The sequence below is a fragment of the Anser brachyrhynchus genome (assembly GCF_964034855.1).
Source record: "Anser brachyrhynchus genome assembly, chromosome: 7".
In the NCBI taxonomy this organism is placed as follows: Eukaryota; Metazoa; Chordata; class Aves; order Anseriformes; family Anatidae; genus Anser; species Anser brachyrhynchus.
In genome coordinates, this window is record NC_137701.1 from 40478689 (window position 1) to 40502932 (window position 24244).

Consider the following 24244-nt stretch of genomic DNA (forward strand, 5'->3'; position numbering starts at 1 on the left):
GACTAATTGCAATCTCAACTAGTATTCTTAAGAAGCCTGAATCACATAACCACCCTAGCATATTTTCTTGCTGTATGAATTGGACCTTTGAGGTTATTTTTGCACTAGTAACAGCTGTCATACATTAGGAAAAAGCACTGAAAACAGAGCTGAACTCTAAATACAGCCTTCAAGTATTTTTGTGCGAGCATATGTTGCTTAAATCCAAGAATCAGAAGATAGCAATAATTTATCAGAGCTGTACACAGTATTTAAAACTAGAAATAAATACTAGTACACGCTAGGAGACAAGGTTTAATAATTGATAAAAATGTACAAAAATATTCCAATCAAAGGTTTCAGAATGTGTACCACAGCAGTCACTGCTTGTCGCTGAACAGGGCCGACAACTTTCCTAAAAGCAATCAAAAAGGAGACGGAGCTTCAGAGCTTAAGCTTCTTCCTTTTCCCTTTTTAAGGAAGGGTTTAGCACACACCGAGGTTCTAGACACGGATACTGCAGCTGCTACTGAAAACCTGGTGGTACATTCCTCAGCAGGTTCTTAAGGCAACATATTGAAATTAATTTGCAGGATTTTTATTTTACTTAGGATTTTCTTAACGTGAAGATAAATGCTGAAACAGCTGTAGCTGTTCTGGATCAGGTTTTACGCTAATACAAAGGGCAGCTGCGAGCAGCAGCACCCTCTGCCGGCACTGCACTGAAGCACCTATTGCATTTCTGTCAGCCACATCTGCATTTTATTTACCATAAACAACCGCTGGGAGATGAGACTTAAACATGAATCTCAGCCAGGACATCAGGTCTTCTGCTTCACGTAAATGCTCAAAACTGGTTTGGCCAGGAATGTAGTTCATAAAAGACCAATTCCAAGATCTGATTATTTTTGCAGTACAGATGAAGAAATGGATTCATTACTCCCCTTCCATTGCCTTCCCCTTTCAAAAATAAAACCAAATTCGTAAGACAAATTAAGCCACAAGAAACTATATTAAAAATCTTTCTAAAAATGAAGTTTTACCTGCCTACATTGGCCAGGAAAGACAGTGTTACTACCTTTCTAGGAAGGACCGTACTTAGGAGATGCTTTGCTAGAAAGGTGCCAACACTTTCCTTAGCCTGCAGACAAGATCCAGCGAGAACTGAAAAGTCTTCCACCGTGTTGTTCCCTTCAAAGGGCCCTCTCCATGGCGAGCAGAACACCCAGTCCGCCTAGCAGGTCAAGGACAGACATTCAACTTGTAACTCAGAATTTCATTCACTTTTCTAGATTTGATGCCCATAATAATAGTACTTGAATGTATTTACGTGGTAAGATTAAAACCCACTGTTATTCCAACAATGGAACTCAGGATATCAGAACCCACATCCTGAATCAGACATTGGTTTCTTTTATTATGCCACAATGTAAACATATTTGGTATAAATAATGTTCTCATTGATCTTCATCCAGTTGTTCCAAAAGAGTCCGCCTCTGTTTTTCCAGCTCCCCTTCGCTCAGTTCACTGCCTGAAGTATCCCAGTTACCCTGCAGAGAGAAAAAGGTTAATGGTAAGAGGGATTTATTTTCCACGCTTTGTTCTCTGGCTGAGGCACAGTAGGGGCCCCCCGTTAGCCTCCTACCCCTAACGCAGCGCGTTAGGGAACGCTCTGCACGGAGGCTCCCAGCTGAAGCCCAGGCACATGCTCTCTGAGCGCCAGAATCCCCCAGGACCTGTCATCCTGCACGGTGCACACCTGTCCGCAGTTGTTCCTGCACGGACAGACAGAGCTGAGCCCTGGATTTTCCAGCAGGACTTTTCTACAGACATTTTTACTAATAAAACCCGTCCAAGAGCAGTGTTTCTGGTGTCACCCGATGCCTGTAAGCATCGCAGCATTTAAGCCATCCCCGCACGGTACCAGCGCGCCGCTCACACGCCCCACGAGCTGCTTGGCGCCTCTCTCGCAGGGCGTTCAGGCAGCAGCAGTCACAACAAGAGGCGGGGAGGGAAAGAGGGAAATTGCAAGCTAAGCTGAGGTCCTCCAGTAGACAGCGACCACTTAATCACACCTGAGTTCACGTTCGCATTCAGCCACATAATTGGGTTTTCCAACGGCGTTCAGATGAGGCCAAAGCAGCTTATTTTAAGAAGATAATACAGAGAGCAGCCATCTGCCCTCCCTCCTCCCCCGGGAGGCGGAGCATATGGGGCGCTATCCAGAAGGACAGCGCCATCAGCGCCACCCAGCTAACCAGAGCGAGGCAAAGGGTTCCCACAAAGACACCCAAAGATGTTGATTCCTCCCCCCTCCAATTGTTTTTTTTTTTTAAAAGAACATGTCTTTGAAAACGCTGTCCTGAGCACCTTCCAAAACCAGCCACATGCAGAACCACCACAGCAGAGCGCAAGATCACGGTTACAAGTACACTGCCATATGATTTTCCAGCTTGAGAAGTTCAAGAATTTAGATTTTCTCCCAGTATCAGGCTAACGCCAGCCAGCACCGCAATTGCTACCTAAAACAGTGACAAGAGGACTAAAATTTCAGAACGGAAGCCCCACAATCAGTCAGATCTTTACCCAGCTGTGCTGCTCATTTTCCTTTGAGATCAATTTGGCAAATTGGATGGAAAAAAAGAAAGGCAGTCTAATCCTAAATAGCACTTTGTCACAGTATGGACTGTGCTTCAATACGGTCTATAAGATAACGTGCCTCATTTACACTTCACATCACCAGCAACGAACAGCATTTAGCCAAATAATTTCACACATCAACAACTAAATACTAAGTGAGGGCACAGGATCTGCATGGTTCAGCTCTGGTTGAACATTCGGTCCTTTTATATATGGAATTGGAACATAAATAAAGCTTTAGCACCTTACTTAAGGTAAACCCTTTATGAACCTATAAACTTGCATACTCCAGCAACCCACTGATACATAAAGCCCAAAGGCATTACATAAGAAGGAAATAAGAAAGCTTACAGAATCTTTTCCAGGTCGTTTTTTAGTCGGAGATTTATGTTTTGATTCAGATCTTTGTCTAGCTCTATCCTTTTCACTTTCTCTCTCTCTTTCTTTTTTGTCTTTTTCTCGTTCAATATCTGATTCTGGTGAATCCTTTGTAAACAAAGGGAAAATATTAAATATTAATATTAACTGTGTTAGATATCAGTTTACAGAATACCAACACTTCAGAAAAGTCTGACTTCATTTTAATATAGGCCATATTAGAAAGAAACTGCTTGAAGCGGTTACTAATTTAACACATCCTATTAACCAGGGCAGAAACAAGTAATTTCAAATCACATTACTAAAGTGATTTGAAAAGAAAAGGAGAGAGTGTTATAAAAAACCATTTACCATTTTCAATGCATGCTAAGACAGGGCACGCTGGGTGCCATACGATAAATCTCTTCTATACAAAAATGCCATTCATCCAACAAGAATTTTTCCTGCTCCGGCAGGGGGATGGATCTTTCAAGGACTAGATGATCTTTCAAGGTCCCTTCCAATCCCTAACGTTGTGATCTCTGGAAAGGGTGAAGGCTGGTAAACATTTTCCTAACACAGCTGCTTTGCCATATTTGACTGCTTTAATGCTGCTGGGCTTTTACTGGACTGAGGGATTAGGTGCTGCAACTGTGCTTTCATTCTGTTTCATCCCAGTGTCACTAAGCTTATGTGACCCTGTCTGTGTTGTGATCCTTCAGTACTAACGTGTTACTCAGTGCCTAACAATCAGCATCCCCACTCTTTGTGGATGCTGTCTATTGAAGGGCACGGCTAACTGCTGGGAAGTTACAGAAACAAAAGAATAGATGAGTTTCAAAAAGCTTTGCAGCAACAAAGAGTCCAGAGACACCAACTGCTTTCTCTACCCAACACCAAAAATATTCTTTGGCCTCAACTGATACAGAGTGAACGAAAAGCTCTTTCTGCTCTTTAGGTTCTTTTGATGCTCCAGCACATTTGATGTCAGAGCTGCTAACCCAACCCCGATACTCAAGCAGACAAAAGGAACGATGCTTAGCATAAGGCAAAAGGAAAAGATGGCAGGGATTCTACAGAGCGCTCCACAGTAAAAGCCAACGCCAAGACTTGCCATGATGATAAACAACAATTAGCAAGCTACGAGTAAGTCCTTCATACTCCCTTGATTAGTTGCGGTTAACCCCCCCAAAAACTATGGGGCCTTAAGTAGTTTAATATTAACGTGTATGTAACAAAGTTATTATTATACTAATACCCTGTCTGATCTCAGAGTGCTTACTATAAAGGCAGTTGGGTAACTAAATACCCAAAAAAGGATTGCTAACGCCATAAGGTGTCAAGTTGTCCCTTAAACTAGCTCAAAAAAAACCTTAGCTGCACTTACAGACTTATGTCTTCTCTTCTTGCTCTTTTTCTTGTGTTTTTTTGACTTCTTGTAACTTCTCTCTGCAAACATATGGAGAAAAAAATGGTAAGATTACAATTACCCATAACAGAGTAACACTAATTTTAAAGCAAAGAAAAAAAAATCTCATACCAGATTCTGCACTGGAAGAACGCTCAGAAACAGATCTAGATTCTGACCGTTGCCTTTTCTTCTTTGAATGACTATCATCGTCCTCAGACTCTGAGCCCTTGATACAAAAAATGCGGTTAGCAAGAAGACAGCATTCCAAATAATTAATTACAGGAGTAGATTTTACAACACCAAACGCCTTACCGAACGAGAGCGAGACCGCTTCCTGTGATGTTTTTTAGACTTTTTAGAATGTTTCTTGTTCTTTGAATGATGGTGCTGACATTCATGCTAGAGTACATGAAAAGGCAAATGTTAGAATTGATCTACAGGGCACAGCCAGAAAAATGACATCTCTCATCATCCACAAGGCACCTAAAGCTAGTAGTGATTAAAGATAATCAAGAGTTTTTTGTGTCAAAAAATTATACACCGCTACCAGTACTGCCATGTTAAAGTTGTAGTAACAAGCGCTTAGGAGCAAGGAAACGGACAGCTAGCTTCAGGCACGGATGCACACAGCTCCTGTTACCTGCATCCTTGTTTCAATGCATCCAAGTACTTGTTGTTGGCCTACAACATACTGCACACCTTGCTTTGCAAGATTTGAAATTCTGAAATTAAGCCATTTTAAAGTCTCTTCAGCTCCAGAAATTGAAACAAAACCCACAAAGTGTGTGTGTTTCAAATTCTTATCTCCCACTGTCTAGAAAAAGACAGCACCTTTTTCAACAATGTTAATTTTAGTTAACTTTTGAAAATTCTTGCAGAATAATCTTGCAGATTAAAAGAACAACTACATATCAAATAATTATAACATGCTTCTTCAGTGCCTCACTTTCAAAATGAGGTTGTATTATCCATCCTTTAGGGAAATACAGAACGTCTCTCTCTTAAATTATGTGGGAAGGGAGACAATCAGGTAAGATTTTTTTTGGTATATTCTCTAATCAGGAAAAAATAATTACCTCTAGTACATGCATGAAATCTTTAAATATTCTTTTTCTTTCAGACTCTAGAGTGATGTCTTCAAATGCTGGCTCTTTCACAAATCTATCTCTGATCTGTAAAAAAACCAGCAATGAATTACTAATATGAAATATGGCCATTCGGAAGTGTTAGCACGCAACAGCTTGTTAAATATACTTGGAAAGACTTTCATAGCTAAGTGACAATACATACATCTTCCCAGACAGCATCCAATTCAATCGGAGGAGTAGCTTGTTTCAACATACTCTTGAAGGCAGACTCTTTGCGCTTCATTTTACGAGCTTCTTCTTTTTCCCTCTCTCTTTCACGGGCTTCTGCCTTTTCTAGCAGCTATATTGAATTAAAGTTGTGAGATTATTTGAAAAATATCAAAGTGGAAGATTAATAATTCAGTTTCATGCAATTTTTGAAAGCCCAATGACAGTTTACCTTTTGAGTTTTCTGTTTGTCATTTGCACCTACCCACTACTTGCATGCGTTTCTCAAACAGAATCTAAAATATATTTAATGCCTGATGCAAGCCAGACCAACAGAAATGCATGAAAATCCCTTAAGAAAAATTACAAATAAGCACGATAACATTACTGATTTCCTACTGATGTGTTTTACTTTCCTCAAGATGAAATGCTTATGGTCTAGGGTAAAAATCCACTTCTTCAATTTTTATTTTGGAACTGTTACAGGATAAGCGGCTCTAAAACACAGCCTCTTTCTTAAATATTGTGACAGTAGTAGTCATAACAATACGGTGAAAATAAGTGCCAATTCTTATTTTACAGGGATTTTTAATCATAATTTTGGAACATTCTTATATATTAATACTTACGCTATTGAAAGCCAGCTTGATATTTCCTGCATCTAAAGTTGTAGCTCTTTTAGTTGAGCTGATGACCGTAACAAAGTCTTCAAAAGAAGTGTTCACTTCAACCACAAATCCTTTATCCTGTTAAAAAAAATCCCTTTGCATCAGGTAAGTTAAGGAATTCTCACATTAATGGCGATATACACGACATTAACGCAACGTAAAATCCTACCTCCCGGTAGCAAAGTTTTCACTTGAAAGAGGTATTTGGCATTAGAAGAGAAACAGCATAGTGGGGCATTTTCCCCTCTCACCTTTAAGATATCTTTTATTATCTTCTTTTCATCATGGTAACGTGCTTTTAAGTCTTCAACATAGAACTTGAAAAGATCAAGTGCTGTCGATCCTGATGAAAAAACTAAATAAGTCAAAAGCTAGCTCTAATAAAAGAGCTGCATTTTTTAAAAAATTCAGAAAACATACAAACAACCCTGCTTTACTCTGCCCCAAGATTAAGAGCTTTACACCTTAGTTTTACAGGGTTGGAAGGAAAGTATTCTTACCAGGTTGACCAAGCATATTAGTGAATCTGATGTCAGAGCTTATGGTTGGGTACAACTCCATCCAAGAGGACATTGAATGTAATTGTCCATGCTCATGAAGTTCATCTAAAAATATCTACAAAATACAAGTGAATTGGAATTTCATCATCACTTATCATACTTCCAACTTTGCTAAGAGCTGAAACGAATACTCCTGATAACTGGAATTCCATATTTGTTAAATTTTGAATTTTCCATATTCTTGCAGTTTCTGGCAAACAGATTTGTTACATCACAAAGTGGTGCAACTCTGATATTCGATTCCTTGTATGTACCCATTAGCCTACCCTATGAAATAAGAAAACACGGAGTATCTAATCTGTATGACATGTCTAGGACAGAAAAATAAAGTCCACCAACCTGGAAAGACTCTCTATTTTTACGCTGCCGCCTTCTTTCTCTAAGCAAGCTTTTCTGTTTTTCTTCTTCCTCCTCTTTTTCCAGTGCCCTGATATGCTCTTCAAAACAGATCAGCGCATCTTCCTTATCCATATCTAGCAACAGGTAACAACAGAGCATTAAGAGAAAAAATTAAGTACTGCTACTCACTAACTGTAAGACCTGTCTTAAGAGATAACTGTTGCCAATTGTTACTATTAATGGAGTGAGGTGAAAATTCACTGACCACTGAAATATATTAAAGACCTGTGCAGCAGCAAAGCCACCAACCCTCCTCCCCTCCAACCTGGCTAATTTTTTTTTTGCCAGTACAGAGCATGGAAGTCTTAATGAGAAAAAAATTGTGGATGAGCACTTGTGCATCTCTCTCTAACATCCCAGGCATCTTACAAACACAGGAAAGAAGTTAGAACACAGTAACTCTATCAAATACTTCAGCAGTTGTGTGAAAGCATATGCTGCTCTTAAAAACAGGATCAACCCATTTACAACAAAGATGTAAACATAATGGAAAAAATACCTTCTTACTCAGAAGAGTAAAAAGGATTACTACTTCTAAGAAAGCAAACACAGAAGAAACTCAGTCTAGCAGAAAGTACTGTATTTGCCACACTGCTTACGCTGTCAAATAATTCTCCAAATTTCACAGGATAACAACTACTGAGGTAGTTTAATCCCCATGAAAGAGGAATCCAATGCTTTATTATTAAGACTATTCAATAACAGTTTCTGAAGCTGACGTTGTTTCTGAGGAGCCAAAAGAAGACAGGCCCTTTTACATGCACTGCTCAGCAGCTGTCACAGCTGCTCCCAACCTCCCAAGAGCAAGCCATAACCAGGAACCCTCACTGCTAAAGACAAATCCATTCCCTCATCCAGAAGAAACGCATAGACTTTTTACATACTCTGAAGTTCCTCATCTTCTGCAAACGTAGGATTGTCCATCAGATACTGCTGAGCCTCTGACCAAGTAGTGCAGTAAGTGACATTAGCCATGTTATCTAGTATGTTCTTTAAAGCTTCCCAATTCCTCTTTCGCAACTGTTTGGCTTGTTCCTGAGGAGAAAATGTAGTAATGCAACAATGCTTATTTGGTTCCCAGTGTCTTTCCTACAAATTCCTCCCATTCTGTTTGCATTTTCACTGTCCCTGAACTATGCACAGATCTGCACTGCTTGCAAGATTTCTTTACCAAGTGGTATAAACTAATTTACTGGTAAGTCAAAAAAAAAAAAACAAAACCAAACAGGTACAAAAGTTACCTTCTCTTTCTTAGACAGAAAAAACAAGACATCCTCATAAATTTCAAGACGATCACGCTCAGATATTGCATTCCAGACTTCCATCTCCCCAAACATTTGTTCAGCTTTTCTAGACAACGAAAGAAAAAGCACACAACAACTTACTGGTGAATACTCATTTAACATGTTAGTGCAAGACAGTGGGACATCAGCTACATGATAGGCAGTAATGCTTTTGTAAAACATCTCCCAAATTTCTTTCTTGGACAATTGGACAACTTCTGTGACAGCTTTCTCTCCATCTAACAAACAATGAAAACAGTTGAAAAATCAATATTCCTCTCCATAAAGTCCAGGTTCACCTACAATTCTAGTAAGCACCCTGTGAAATCAGCTGAAGAAAATTTTCAATGACAGGCCTACTAGACACACCTCCCTTTGGGCAGCTGCTATGTCTTTCTTTTTTCTTTCCTATTTGTGAACTAGACAGAGACGAATAAAGTTGCACTGTCCTTTAGATTCAGTAATGTTATACAATAGCTGTCTATCAGATTTAACCCTTTAAAAAGAGCACATAATAAGTAAAATCAACTTAAAACAAAAAAGAACCCGAGTTTTAAAAGGATAGCACAAAAAGCCACACAACTACTAATTTTTTGTAGGTGGGAAATTACCTATAATTTGTCTGCATCAACCTAGAATCTTTACCACCTAGAAAACCACACACAACGTTAAGTCACTGTGGTGGGTAAACTCAAACTTCACACAACTGTTTTTCAACCCTTCATCAAGTCTTTCTGGAGAGAATAAAACCTTACCAGTCTGCATGCCTACTACCTGAAACCAACCATCAGTATCGTGGATTACATTGTGCTTTTAGAACCATTGAAAAATGAAAGCAACTTTTAAAGATAATCTAGGCTTAAAGCACAGAAGGGACTGTTCGTGTGCTTAACATCACGCATTTAACGAAGTTATCACCGCTTTACACTCAGACCACATTCCAATAGACTCCAGCTTCAGTATGCATAAATGTGGGATGCTGACTCACCTGTCTTATACCAAGTTGCTTGGTGTCAGTGCTCACAAGTACTTGATACAGTACTCAGAGAAGAAAAAATCTGAGTCTGGACAGTTTGTCAACTGCGATTTTAAATTTGACTGAACTTTGATAATATGGATTTCTGGCAGGTTTGGTATTTACTATGAGCTCAACCTGACAAGTCTATCACACTTCTATTTTAACACTTGGGATGTTGGCCCCAGACATGCCAAAATTTGACAGCATTTACACAGTATCACATTCCATGAACAAGCTATCAGGCTTTCTTTGTTCTTAATGGCAGATGTAACATAAGACACCTCCCAGTGTTACTATTCACCTTTACTTATTCAAAGTTCAACCATACGGGTTGAATCAGTATGCCACTCTTTTGTGTTACCTCTTTTTTCTTTCTTTCCTGCCTATTTTGCCTGACTTCAATACATTCTGTGAAAATGAGAAGAGTTGTTCTCCCATAAATATTTTACTTTCCAGCTTTTCAAGGCTGAGCAAATACAAAGGCTGGCATTACCAAGAGCAAGCAGCAAGTTTAAGGATAAACTTGCCAAGCTAGCAAAGGTCAGAACTTCATTTAAGATTGATCTTACTTGTATCTTGTTGTGGATGTCATCTTTTCATGGTTTTCAAGAAAACGCTGGAAGGATTCTTTAGCTTCTTTGTATTTTGATCTTGCTTCTTCTTTTTCTTCTTTTTCTGTTTGAACTTTGTAAGCATTAAAGGCTTGCTTTTTTTCACTCAACTTTGCCAAAGCACTTTGTATAAAAAAATGAATTGCAGAAAAGGAAATTAAGTTAGAAAAACAAAACTGAAGAGTCAAAACATAAAACAGATCTGAACAATGCAAATCTTTAATACAAAGTTATATTTAATCTATACGGCCAGTCATCACGCTCTCTCTCCTTCAAGAGAAATGAAATATCGTTTAAAAAGAAAGTAGTAAGAACAAGAAGTTATAAATAAAGCAGTTAAGAATAAAACAAACTACTATCCTATTTTCAGGTAGTGTTTACACATTTCAATATTATTTTTATAATTGATATGAACCAGTTTTCCTGCCAATGTTTATGGCAGCCATCCATTTCAAAAAGTAACCTAGAAAGTCTTCAGCTCCAGTAAAAGTATGCCTTTGTTCTCAAGCAAGTCATTTAAATTGACTATAATACAACCGTCAATTGCCTCATCTTTCGCTACTCAAAAACTAGGACTTGTGCTTTACATAGTAAAGGAACAGCATTCCTTGACAATGGCGTATGTTCACAAACGGACAAGTATGTATTAAAGCAATCAAAAAGTTACACCAGTCAAGTCAAACTACCTCAAATAGTGTTTGTATAGAAATGTAATAAGAAAAGAATCAAGCAGTACCTGTATCTAGGATCATTAATGATCATCTTCATAGCTTGCTCCCAAGACGCATTAGACGGTACTCTCTGTCAAGACATTATATCATTACTTTGGCACCAATATCTAACAATTAGAGCTTCCTTAAAAAAAATTCTTAGAAAGAAAAGCACTACATTTTTTGGGGTTAAGACAACATTTCTTGTTACAAAACTATATTAACAGTTTATTAACAATCAGCTTGAGAAATGAAACTAGATTCTTTGGTATTATCACTATCCCTACAATAAATTCTCCTGGAAATTTTTCTCACTTGAGAAAACAGATTCTATACACTGAGGGAAAACCAAAGTGAATCTAATTTTACTCTCATTTCACCTCCATCTTTAAAACAAAGATGAAAAAAATCAAGACTTAGACAATCAGACAACACTTTTATTAGAAACGTACCTCACAGTCAGTCAAAAATAATGGTAACTGTAACTTCAACAAACATTTAAATACTGTTGTTAAAATTACTACTTCACAGAAAAATGTTAAATCAGACTAGCTCATGGCAACGCTGCACACCAAACCTAATAGTCTGTCGTTTTTCAATATGGATCTCTAAACTGTCTCTGAAACATCTAGTGAAGGTATCCATCAAATCGCTCACCATTCCAGTCTGAATTCTGGACAAACACCAGACCGTTAGTTTGCATGATAGCGTGGGAGTAGGTAAAAGGAAGAAAGGAAAAAAGCTGACCTGAGAGCCCTGATTAAAATCCTACACCTTGCTCCTCACCCAAAGCGCTTCTGAAAAAGGCTTACTCTGTACATTCTTTTCACTGTATTTCTTTTCCCACATTTCTTGTCTAGCATGTAAGTCCTCTTCCACAACAGTGAGAGACTTTAAAAAAAAACAAACACAAAAGCCCTCTAGCTGTACCTAGCAAATGTAGCTTGCGTAGCTCTATAAAGCATTAAGAATAACAACTGACTGAAATACCTTTTCTTTTAGGAGTTCTTTAAATGCTTGCTTTGCTTCTTCCTTTGTATTCCACGTATAGGTTTTTTTAACTGGCTGTGCATCATCGTCCTCTTTCTTTGAAGAAGCACTATAAACAGAAATGAATTATTTTAGTATTTAAGCATTTTTTTTTCTAAGTTAAAGTCACTGAAGTGTCATATAGGGTAAGTGTATAATGTTACCCCCAGAGAACTCTTCAAGCTATTGAAAATTTATCAGCTGTGAGCCACAAATGGTTCTACACTAGCTTTAGGGGAAGGCTGACAAGAGGGCATTAGATTTTTAAAAATAGACTTAATACTCCTTCCTCTTTATTATTCATTCTTCACTGCTGCCATTGAGATCCATGCTCATGTTTCACTGAAAAAACAGCTAGTTGTCAAAGAAGCCTGGCCACCTAGAACTGGAGATTAACCAAATCTGACAAGAAATACAGAAGTTCAAAAACCGTAAATCCTATATAATCTTACTTACTCTGCTGAACCCTCCTGCTTGGAAGAATCATCCGCTGCGTTAGCTGCAGTTTCTGCACTCTGTTCCTGTGCAGCAGGTGCAGAAGTTGCTTGCTGTCCCTGTTCCTCTGCTGTGGCTGTGGCAGTACTCTCATTTTCTGTCCCAGAAGCTGCAGCAGTTTCGCCTTCAGAGGCTGCTGTTGCTGCAGTAGTGGTGGTGGTTACAGCTGCTGCGGTTTCGGCAGCAGTTGTGGCTGTGGTGGTTGTGTTTGCTGCTTCTCCTGTAGCAGATGACGTTGCAGTTGACTCTTCAGGCTTGGTGCTGTAGGTATCAAAAATGGCAACAGTCACATTTAAGCACTGGAGAGCTTAACAGGTTAGGGAAGACCGTAGTTTAAAGAAGGTAAAGTAGGAAGGGAGAGGTTTAAGTCAAGTTACAAATATTTTATCTCAGAATAATACAAAATAATCAGCTCTGAGATAGGAAGGCTTCAATAAAACTACGCATTTATGTATTATATCATTGGATAATATCATAGAATGGCTTGGGTTGGCAGGGACCTCGAAGATCACCCAGTTCCAACCCCCTGCTATAGGCAGGGATGCCACCCACTAGATCAGGTTGCCCAGGGCCTTGTCCAACCTGGCCTTGAACACCTCCAGGGATGGGGCACCCACAGCTTCTCTGGGCAACCTGTCCATGCAAGGACCACGTTTAAGATTCAAGGACTACATTCTATTTTTAAGAAGTAATAGGCAGCCTAACATAAAACACAACACTAGTAACACACTAAAAACATACCTGTTTTCTTCTGCTTTAATCATTGCTAGAGGAGAAGAGAAAAAAAACAATCAAAATACAGCTTTAAATAAGGATATTTTACGTATGGTAAAAAGTCACTGTTAGCATGATTTAATAAAAGCACAGCTTTAAGTATCTTCATTACCATTGTCCTTTGAAGACTGAAATCAATTACAACTGAAACAAAATTTAGAAAACCACTAAATTAGGATTAGGGGGTAAGAAAGGGATTTCCTCAATTTAATTATTTCAACTTCAGACTATTTTAAAGAACAGAATGTTAAGCTTTTTGAAACAGATCTTTCCTTCTTTCTTTTTCGAACATTCATTGATACTTATGCATTGTAGTATTCTATACATTTACTTTATAAACAGCTGGTTTTGTAGTTTTTCATCAAGATCTTATTTCCCTCACTATACCAAACAAAACTTCTAAAAGTGAAGAACAAGAGCACATCATCATGTTTGTTTAAAAAAAGGAATAGACAATGTTCTGTGTCCCTCCCCCCCTGTTTTTACAATAGAGAAGGTCAATACAGACATACTAATATTTTTTGCTACAACAGTTTCTCTTAATATTTTTTGAGATAAATTAACAGGAAATAATTACCTAAGCAAAGCCTGACACACAGTTTTGGCTTTCAGTAGACACTCTGCTTTCAGTATAAAGCATATTACTGTTCTTAAAATTCTTCCAAGACACCAAAACAAAATGCAATTCCTACTCAATTATAAGCTATATAGTATTATAAAAGTCCAGCACCCTTTTATCCTGTTTTCCCAAGTGAATGAGGATTACTACAGTAGCCCCTCTGCTTCTTGTCTCCCCTCACAAACCTGAACCCATTAAAAAATTCTACCGAAAGTTCCCCCATTTCCAAAGAATTGGTGGCTAAGAGCAAAATCATACAACAGACTCAAATGAAGCATTACCTAATGTAATGAGAACATGCACATAGCCCCGAACAAGCCACAGCACATTACATCCTAATTCAGTTCCTGTTTAAGGACACAAGGGGGAGCTTCTGCTGCTGCCGCTACATAAGTAGGCAAGAACTAAGGGTATTCTGGAAAACTGGGTGGCAATGAGGTAGAAAAAAACAAGGAAAACAACAATACTCCATAGAAATCTCAGACCGCAGTAACTCTATTGCATGCAGCTAATTCCGGTAGTTTTTATTTCTAGCAGAAGTGTAACTCCTATGCTCTGACAACAGTCTTTTGCCATAACTCATGCATGTGCACAGCTTGCAACCCTCCTTACTCAACTTTGTCGACATTACCTTCAAGATCTTCAAGTTCTTTGGGTTTTGCCCAGCGCGATTCCTTTGTTTGGGAATTATAGTAGTATGGCTTTCCAGAATCAGATTTGTACTCTTTCCAGGGACACTTTGACAACAATTGCTAACGGAGAAAAAACCAAAAATATACAATCAAATTTACAGTAATATTTTAAAATTAGAAGACTGGTAGAAGTGAGCCATAAGCACTAACCCAAGAAATAATTTAAGGATTGACAAATACAAGGCATCTACTTGCCAAGGAAAATCCTCCCTAGTGATATAAACACATCACTTATCTAAATATTGAAGAATGCCACCCTTTTGATTGGGAAAATTTACATATAAATTGAGAACTGTTTTAGTTTTGTCCATTTTGCAGCTTTACGTTCCACCAATATAAGGAAGGGGATATAAGCATATTTGCAACGTTTCTAATTTTAGGAGTTTGCTCCCACTGATAAAAATCTGTTGGCGCACCCATCCTGCATGGTAGTCATGTAGTAAATTCTTGCCTTCACACAAACTTCCACAATACAGTAACTTGCCTTTGAATTTAGTTTACCTCAGCTGGTGTTTTGAGATCATCTGGCTTCTCCCAGGTAGACTGCTTTGTTTCAGTATTATAGTAGTATGTTCTTCCATCAGGTGATTTGTGTTCCGTCCACGTAGATTTCTAGGAAATTTGCATATAACATTAATGATGAACAACAACTGATGACCGAGATGCTATCAAAAGCCACTAAAAAGTACAATACAAGTGGAAAGCAGATAAACCTGTTTAGAGTGCTCTTCGTTAACAGAACTGTTGGTTGTGGCGGTTTGCTGAGCTGCACAAACTACGGGATGCGTTGTCTGAGGGCGAAACAAAACAGAGCTCTGAAAAGACATTCTGGTTACTATTTGTTTTTCATTTGAATGTGCATATTAAATATAGTAAATAATTCAGTAGCAAAGGAAATGCAGCAAAACAAAATCTAAACAACGTTAAGTTGGTATTGTTTTCAAGAATCTAGTTTGTGCTATGCTATTAAGTCTCCCACCCCCCTCCCATTCAGCAATCCAAGGTAGCCAATTGCCATCAGAAAAGAAAGGAAAAGTTAATGGGATCAGAACCTAGCAACTTCGAGAAATAATCTTCAAATAATAAAGCATGCCATGTTTTCAAAACTAAGAAAAATTTGCTTCAAGGAAATTCGACTTCAGGAGTTTCATGTGAACTCAAGATTACCTTCTTAATGCTTTTCAACAACAGCTTATATAAACTTACTGAAATCAGAGGTGGCAGAACTCAGCTGTAGCTGAAATCTGTTCTGAAAATCTGCCATTTCAGTTACTGAATAAGGCTGAGAAGAAACAACCCTTTCACAGGTCAATTACACAGAATGCAAGTCTCAGAAATAAAAGGACAACTGAAATTCACTCGTATTCATTTAATAACTGATATTCATTTAATAATTACACTAGGCAAAAATCTACTTATAAATTGCTCGTGTAACAGAAGGGAGATTTAAAAAGGAAAAAAAAGTAGGAACAACTTTCACTCTTCTTTAGTACAAAGCCACAACTTTACCCTGAATAACTGCCTAGCCTGACACTGGCAGACTTAAAACTGAAAAGAGACAGCTTTAAAGTAAGCTGGGTATTTTTGACCTATCTGAACAGCAAGTGAATTATATCCTAGACACCTAAGAAAAAAATCAAAATAAACTGCCCTGCATACTAGAAGAACTAGACAAAGATTAATTCCAAAGCTCAAAAATTCATGGAAATAACAAGAAAAGCACACCTTTTACTTAAGTTCAAGCTCAATTCCTTAAAATAAAAACACTAATGTCACATAAAACATGAAAACCTTGGCAAAGCAGAAGAAATACATTTGAAGCTATTAATTTTAACATTAACTACCAATTGATAATCTAATGAAGCCTTAAATCACAGATAGGCCAGCAAGCTCCATAAAAGGAGGACAAAAAGAAAGTTTTAAATCTGTAAAGCCATGTTTGTATGACACCACGCTTCTATCAAAGACTTCTACAGTTTTGATTTTCACCTACCTGAGTTCCAGGTGGCGTTACACCTAAAAAAAAAACAATCAAAAAGGCTGGTTATTTTTTTTTTCCCTAGGTAAAAAGACAATTAAAAGAAAAATATTTTCTCTAAGAATCAATGACAGTTAAATTATGTTTTACGGAAGTGGGTTTTTTTTTTTTGGTACTTCAACTAGTTTTGGTGAAATACTTTGAAACAGTAACAAAGAGCTTATACTTACCTACTTGCGCGTCCATGCTGTTCACCCCTGGCTGTAGAAACAATCAGCAGATATTTAAGCACCAAGTACAATTGTAATCAAATCAATAAATACAGAACTTATCCAAACAAGTGGGTGTCCAGCAGCAAAATGCTCTAACGTCTTAAATACGGATTCCTAGCTTCCCACCCCCCACACAATTATTACTGTTGACTTGAATTAGGAACATCAAGCTAATTCTCAGAAAGGCAACATACAAAATAAGCTACACCAGGGGTCTCTCCTGCCATTACCCCAATATCTCTGTCTTTAGCTCCCAAATAAATTATCTCCTACATAAAGCTCCATCACAATTAGCAATAGCTTTTTCACAGTCCAGCTGAAGAAAACAAAGACATACCCATGCTAAACAAAAACAGCTGACACAAAGACATTTTCAAATTCAAAAAAGTGAAATTAAACTCACCGGAACTGTAGGCTGCATAGCAGCTTGGGACATGTGAGACATCATCATTCCGGGCATTACCGACTGCATCATTCCAGGCATCTGTAATTAAACAGTACTTCAGATATGCTTTATGATATTTTAAACCTTAAATATGATGCCTCATCTTTGTTTTAAAATAATTACATGACACTTGCTTTAATACAAATGAACCTTCTAAGCATTTGGAAACAAAAAGTAAGTTACTTCTGTAGAATCCTGATTCCTACAAACTTACATTAGGAGTAACATGTCTCAATTATTCTGAAGTCTGATAAGTAGTATTAACAAAGACCACCACGTCAACAAAAGAACAGCAGCAAATGATGAGGTATGTAATCTGTGTGATAAGCTATTACTGAAATCTTAACTTAAAACAGGAAAAATAAAGGTTGGGAAAAATTTCTGCAAACTTCCAAGGTCACATGGAATGAATTAAACGTAGGAAAGGTAAACTCAGAGTCTAAGATTAGTTGTGCTCACAATGTTTTTTGCAACTTTCAACCTGTCTCCCTTTCCTCTCACCTCTGCAAACAGGAAGGAACGCTTTACAGGGACACTAGAAGAATGAATTTCTGCAAATAACTTCAAGATGTAGAGAGCTATTAAATTTAAACATCAAAACCCCTGATTTCTGAACTCTCTTTTTTAAACATCTGGATGAAAATCTTCATATAGACATACAATATTAAACCATGTACAATGTGAACTTGGCAATGGGGATAAACACCGTACCACAGCAAGGGAAAGTTTGAGTCTAGACTTGTATCTGAGTTTGTCGGGTGATCTGATGGGACACAAAACACGGAACTGCTACTCAGATAAGCTAGCCTCGGCTCCAATATTTATGCTTACAGTCTCAAAGGGATGGTTATGCAGAAGTTACGCACTGAACTGATACGCTGGAAAGCTGATAACGCTACTGAAAAAAGTATTTAATATTTTGTATGTTTCCCATTATTATTATTTTTACTGATCCTGACTTCCAAGAACTGCTAAACTATTAATAAAGTGGCAAAAGGAATAAAATAAATAATCGAGGTATTGCCAACACAATTTTTTGGCCACCGATCCCAAACAGATCTCTAGATGTCAACCCCCTTCAACCTTCCAGTTGTGCCCCTTTACCTTTATTGTCCTTGGCAGGCTGGCCAAGAGACCCCATCCCCCTGTATCTTCAGGGAGCACCAGGTTACCACTCTCCTCATCTTGCATCTCGTGGGGAAAGAGGGTATGTGGTAGGGCTACTGCTCCACCCTCAATCCACAAGGTTTTCTTGGGAAGGTGAGGGAGGAAGGAAAGACTGGAAGGCGGTCCCTCCTATTCCTCGCCATCCTGTAGAAGCAGGAGAAGAAAGCACTCTTGCCCCACTGCTACGTCCAACTAAGGGGGCTCTGAGAGCATCAAGCTTCTTAAAAGCCCTGGCCCAGGTCCTGCAGAAACCCCGAGCTCTGCTCTGTTTGCGTGTGACACTAAGACACAAAGTTAAAAAAAATCTGTTGGGAAGGCGACCCTACTCATTTCCAAAAGGCCTTCCTTCCTCTGACTGATGCTGAGAGAAGGCCACACTACTGCTGTTACCTATGCAAGGTAGTCACCTGCCCTACAGGGGTTCACCTCAGAAAGGAGACAAACAAGCTAGGAAAACACCTCATCCTGCAAAGTTTCCCAAATAACCTCCGATAACTGCTGGAAGAAAGTGGTTATCACCCAAGGAAACAAGCCAACGGGAGCTGACACTTCCACCTGTCTGGTGTGGGGGTATCACCACCCCGTCCCAGCCTCAGGGCCGCAGAATGATCGAGCCTCTAATCCCCTCTCTGCCATGCCATTTATCTTCAGCTTTTTACATCTACCAAAAACTCCTCAGTTCTCTATCTACATTGCTCACTAAAATATTAGACACTGAAATGGGTAAGAACGTTACACACACATTACATGGGTAAGAATAGTGGAATAGAAGGAAACAAACCAAAACGCCTGTTAAGCAAAGGAATAAAATAGAATTGCTATTGAAGTTTTTAACAAGCACACACAAAAACTCACGCCATTAGCTATCATACCAACAGCCAAGTCCTCCTCACCTTTTAAAACTGCATTAATTTTGCAGATCTAACAGGCTGCAAAACCATGATGAAGAGTCCTCTCAGGCTCAGTGCATCAGTGGAAAAAAACAAAGCACGTGCTCTATCCAAGGTACTGCAAAGGAGCACAAGGAGCGGCCAGGATGACCTCGTGGGCTCTTCTTGAGGCGTTAACCGTTCACGTCACCCCCTCGCCAGTCTAGTTGATAACCCTCAGTTTCTACTTAGGCAAACCACTATCACAAGCAGCATTACTACAGCACTTCTTAAGTCCAGAAAGAGAACTGCTTCTTAATCGGAAACCACACAGGAAAGGATTTTTCATTATTTAAAATACAGCTTTAAACATGCAAAAAGCACAGCTATGATTCTGGCTACTCTACCTGTCAACCCAGCTTCACACCTGTCACTGTGAACAGCCAAGTTTATTTTTCGAACTGCACATTCCGCTAGCAACAACAGCATATTACACGTCACTCCCTAGGATTCTGGAAGGAATTCTGCAAAAACTCATGTTGTAAATATTTTTCCCTGCAATTTTCGTCTACCTGGACAGAGCAGATAGCCAAGAACAAACGAAACACGAAGTTCTCTACCTTTTCTATTTCTGAGAAGAACCAACACTTTTCGATTCTAATGTGTACTAAGATGACAACCTTACTTCTCCAAAATCCATGCAAAAGCAGCAGCATCTTTTTTATTCAAATTACAGGTTCATACCTACATCTACTGATGCTTAAAGGCCAAATGAAGCGTATTGATTATCTGCTATAATGAGAAGAGTTTCTGCACGCTGCAGGTGGATAGGAGCGGTGGCGTAAGACACCCTGAATGATTAACCTTAGCACTTGCAAGCTGCCATATGAGACTTACCTACAAGCGGGGATGACCTAACATCGTTATGGGAAGAAAGAAAAAGACATTAAAAATGCGTTACCTGCCCCATCGGCGGTCCTCCCATGGGAGGCATCATCTGAGGCATCATACCATGCGGAACCGGTGGCATGTTCGGTGGCCTCTGCCCCATGGGGTGCATTCCCATGGGCGGGTAATGTGGCATCCCTGGGTGTCCCATCTGAAAGGCAGCAACAAAGGAAAAAAATGAGCGTGAAGCTAACGACTCACAAAAGCATTGAGAACAAACAGAGGCTGAACGCTGAACTGAAAATTATTTAATCAACTTTAACTCAACACTGCGTAGCAGTAATGACAGTAAGCATTTGATCTTCCAGGTCCTCTAGAGTCGTGAGCATTAGAACAAATAAAGTTTCTAAACCAACATCCAAATGAAACCTCCACAAGTCTTTCTTAAGCCACCTTACGGCTTGTCACAGCAAAGCGTACTAAACTTGGGCCTGTAACTACTTCTGTGTGCTCTTCTGCAACAACTATGAGCGAGTTTGCTCACTGTGCAAAGTTACACGCATTCCTTTCACTCCTCATATCCAAGTCTGAGAGAGTTTTTACAATGAATGTGATCTGGTAGCGTTTTTACAGTGAATGTGATCACCGTCTCCTTATTAAACAACTGAACTTTGTTACTCTTGCGATGCCTGGTACGGTCACGCTGCAAGGACAAAAATGTCTATGGATGAGAGATGCCGTTCGTTCAAAATTCCCGCATTACAGCACGTGCCTTCTGTCGTGGCCACAAGCGCTGGTTCTAGGAGTCCTTTAGGAGCCGTGCTGTGAACGAATTCACTCGCAGAGCACGCAGCCCGGCCTCGCACCACACTTCCGCAGATAACTGCTCCAAGTCACTACGGAAGCACCACCTGAGGGTGCCATTTCAGGGCGGCGGCGGCAGCAGCACCCCCCCCACCCCCCCCACCGTCCCCCCAGCCACCTCCCCCCCGCTTCCCGGCGCTCCCCCCGCCCCGCCCCGCACTCACCATAAGCGAGCCGCGGTCGACGGCCCCGGGCCGCATGGCGGGGCTCAGCAGGCTGCCCCCGCCGCACCTGCCCAGGAGCCGCCCCCGCAGCGGCTGCCGCGACGAGGGCCCGAAGGGCATCAGGGGCTCGGGCTCGCCGCGGGGCGGGAGCAGCGGCGCCAGCAGGCTGACTGGCTTGCCCGCCGGCCAATCGGGGCGGCCCGCCAGCCGGCTGCCCTTCGGCGATTGGTCGGCGGCGGCGGCGGCCACGGGCCGGACGGCGTCCCCCGGCGTCAGCTGCATGAGGGGGGGCGGCTTGGGCAGCGAGAAGGGCAGTGGCTGAGGGGAGGCCGCGGCCGCCGCCGCGGCGGAGTCGCCGCCCGACATGTCCCGGCCGGGAGCGGCTGCCCCGAGGAACGGGCGGAGAGGTGAGAGGCGGGGAGGAGGCGGGAGCGGCCCCTCGGCGGCGGGGGGACTGCGGTCGGGCCGGGCCGAGCCGAGCCAAGCGCGGGCGGCGGCAGCGGCGGGGCCGGGCCCGGGAGCGGAGCGGGCGCGGGGGAAGCTGCGGCGGGGCCGAGCCCGGGGGACGCCGGGAAAGTGATCACGTGGGCCCGGGGCGGGCCACCAGGAGCTGGGTGGTACCACAGCACTTGAGAAAGAGGGGAACAGCGCCGCGGCTGAGGCGCCGCTTGCCTGAGCGGGCAGGGAGGGGGCGGGCGATCCCCCCGTGCGCCGGGCCGTAGATAGAACGCGCCGGCCCGAAGGCTTGCGCGCGTCCGTCCCCCCCTGCGTCACGGCGCGTTGGTACGGGCCGAAGCGGGGGTGAGCGCGCGCGCGAGGCAGGGTGGCCACGGCTCCCCCCGTCCTGGGCGCGAGGTGGTTGGCGCCCGCTGGGCCGGCGGGACCCGGCCGGGGGGGTCGGGGCGTGTAGGCTGTGGGGCATTTTTGGGGGGCAAATCGGTATGAAACCGGGGGGTTTTGTGCTTTGTGGGAGCCCCGGCCTGCGGCCTCCAGTGAGGGCCGGTGCCGGAAGCCCTGAGAGAAAGGGGAGGGGGGAAAAAGGAGAGCTGGAAGTTCGTCTGACGTGAAAATCCGCCACAGCTGTAACTGAAATGAAGTGTAACCTTGGGTTTCAATAAAGTGTTACAACACGGAGGTGTGCGCTCTTTGCGTGTGGTACATACACAAATATTTAAAGTAATGCAAGGCTGGCGTGAAGAATGAAATTGTTATAGCTAGGTAAAACTTGCATAGTATGTGTAAACCCTCTCTTTAATTACGTACATTTACAGGTAGCACCAACTCACTGCTTTTTGAGTATCTGTAATTTAAAATGCAGTTGAGCTCCATATAACTCCTGTAGTTTGTTAAAATCAGTTGTGAATGTGGCCCTTTGGATGTAGTGGTGTTTGGGGTGCCTTTGTTTGTTTGTTTTTTTTGGGGGGGGGTGGGACACATTGGATACTACAAGTGTAGTAACTTCTAGGTGTGAAAGTGCTCTTACAGGTGTCACACTCCCGTCATTTAACAAGTCTTTTCAATGGTAGTCTTCGGTTCAAAGTGATAACTAATAGGATTTGTGCGAGACGGGATCCAGCAAAGATCCAGAGTTACCGTCTATGTGGCCCTGCAACAAGATCTGCAGCGGTATTCTGGTGGAACTTGGAATTTGTAGATAGAAAATGTTTCTAGTTCTGCCAGTGGCTTTCCTCTTTGTCAAATGTGCCTGTCAAGTCAATTAATTATCTCTTAATAATTAAGATTCCATGCAGGTGTTGTATGAAATGCCCAGATTATCACCTGTGCAACGTGCTCCAGGTGATCCTGCTTGGCACGGGAGTTGGACTGGGTGATCTTCAGAGGTCCCTTCCAACCTCGGATGCTCTATGAATATAAATCTCTGTTAATACGATATACTATACCCAGGCTGAAAGAATACACCTCAAGTTTCACTGGGCTTAGGTGAGAGCATCCAATTAAGAGTTCTCATGTAAGTAAGGTACTAAATTCCCAGCGGGTTGTCCTGTGGGAGCCAAATGCTGTTCTCTGTGCTGTGTGTGAGGGGAGCAAAACAGCGTGTGTGGCTCTGCCAAATTACTGTAGGAAAGCGTTATCTTGACACTTTGAGCTGGCTTTTTAAGGTGTATTATGAAAGAGTTAACGATACTAAGCATGTTTTTGGGTTCCTGATTGAAAGATGGAGACAAACGCATTAGGCAAATGATATGTGAACCACATAGCTTGCTTCTGATTTTCAGTGTCTCTTTGATTGAGTCTTAGTTATCCTTTTATGAAAACATGCTGAATCTGCTCAGATTGATGTTAGCTTCTATGGTGACCAAAGGAGGAAATTTAAAAGCACAAATGGTAATATGGGAGGATTGAGTTGTTGATCTGTAAAGGTGCTTTTACTTTAATATGCTTTTTTTAAACCATGTTGAAGTTTTGAATGTTTAATCGCTGTGTGATAAAACAGGACAGCTTGTGAACAGGATATTAAAACTTGATTTCTGTCATACCAAACAATTGGTGTATCTTCATCGGTTTTTCTGATCGGTGTCCTTTCCTGACAGGTTGGCATGTCCTACTGTACTACTGTATTATTCAAGACTTGATTTTTTTTTTAACGTTTGAATTTGTTTCTAAATGCAAAATTACGTACTTTAGTGATTGCTGTTTTGGCAAACTTCATTGTGAATCTGAAACAGTTCTTTTGGAAACTGCTCGTCTCTTGCAGACTGCCCAGTTTTTACTTTCCTGGCCAGATTTCCATGTAAATGGGCTGCATGTGCAGCTTTCTGCTACGTGGCTCAAATCCAGTTGCAGACAGCACGCTGCTTGGCAGAAGGTCCTTATCTGGTATTCATCATGTGAAGGAGTCAACCCATCTGTGAATTCCTGGGTCTTGGTGGAGGAGTTACCGATCCCATTCACCTGTGTTGTCTGCATGCTTTAGAGATAAATAAAATGAAAAAAACCCTACCATCTAGTTCCCAAGTGTTACAAGAGGGGTGGATGCATATAATGTGAACAGTAGCCTAGAGACAATGGAGGCAGGAGTTTTGCTAGAAACTAAGA

The 24244-nt window shown here is 41.0% G+C and overlaps 1 protein-coding gene across 7 annotated transcripts; it reads right to left on the reverse strand.

Annotated features, from left to right (window-relative positions):
* Window positions 1–280: 280 nt before the first annotated feature.
* PRPF40A (pre-mRNA processing factor 40 homolog A) lies at window positions 281–21736 on the reverse strand. Of its 7 annotated transcripts, none has more exons than XM_080599422.1 (26): window positions 21188–21736; window positions 20233–20370; window positions 17194–17274; window positions 16749–16779; window positions 16534–16556; window positions 15254–15331; window positions 15042–15152; window positions 14480–14600; window positions 13197–13221; window positions 12417–12716; window positions 11922–12030; window positions 10958–11022; window positions 10180–10344; window positions 8551–8659; window positions 8194–8344; window positions 7250–7383; window positions 6851–6965; window positions 6602–6693; window positions 6312–6428; window positions 5678–5815; window positions 5464–5559; window positions 4700–4786; window positions 4517–4613; window positions 4364–4425; window positions 2971–3105; window positions 281–1529 (listed from the first exon to the last, which is right to left on the reverse strand). In XM_080599422.1, the coding sequence occupies exons 1-26, from the start codon at window positions 21551–21553 to the stop codon at window positions 1437–1439; spliced, it is 3039 nt and encodes a 1012-aa protein (XP_080455548.1). In that variant the 5' UTR covers window positions 21554–21736; the 3' UTR covers window positions 281–1436. The 7 variants fall into 7 exon arrangements, with proteins under 7 accessions (XP_080455548.1, XP_080455547.1, XP_080455546.1 ...); XM_080599421.1 differs by having other exon boundaries at window positions 6602–6705; XM_080599420.1 differs by having other exon boundaries at window positions 15254–15355.
* Window positions 21737–24244: the final 2508 nt, after the last annotated feature.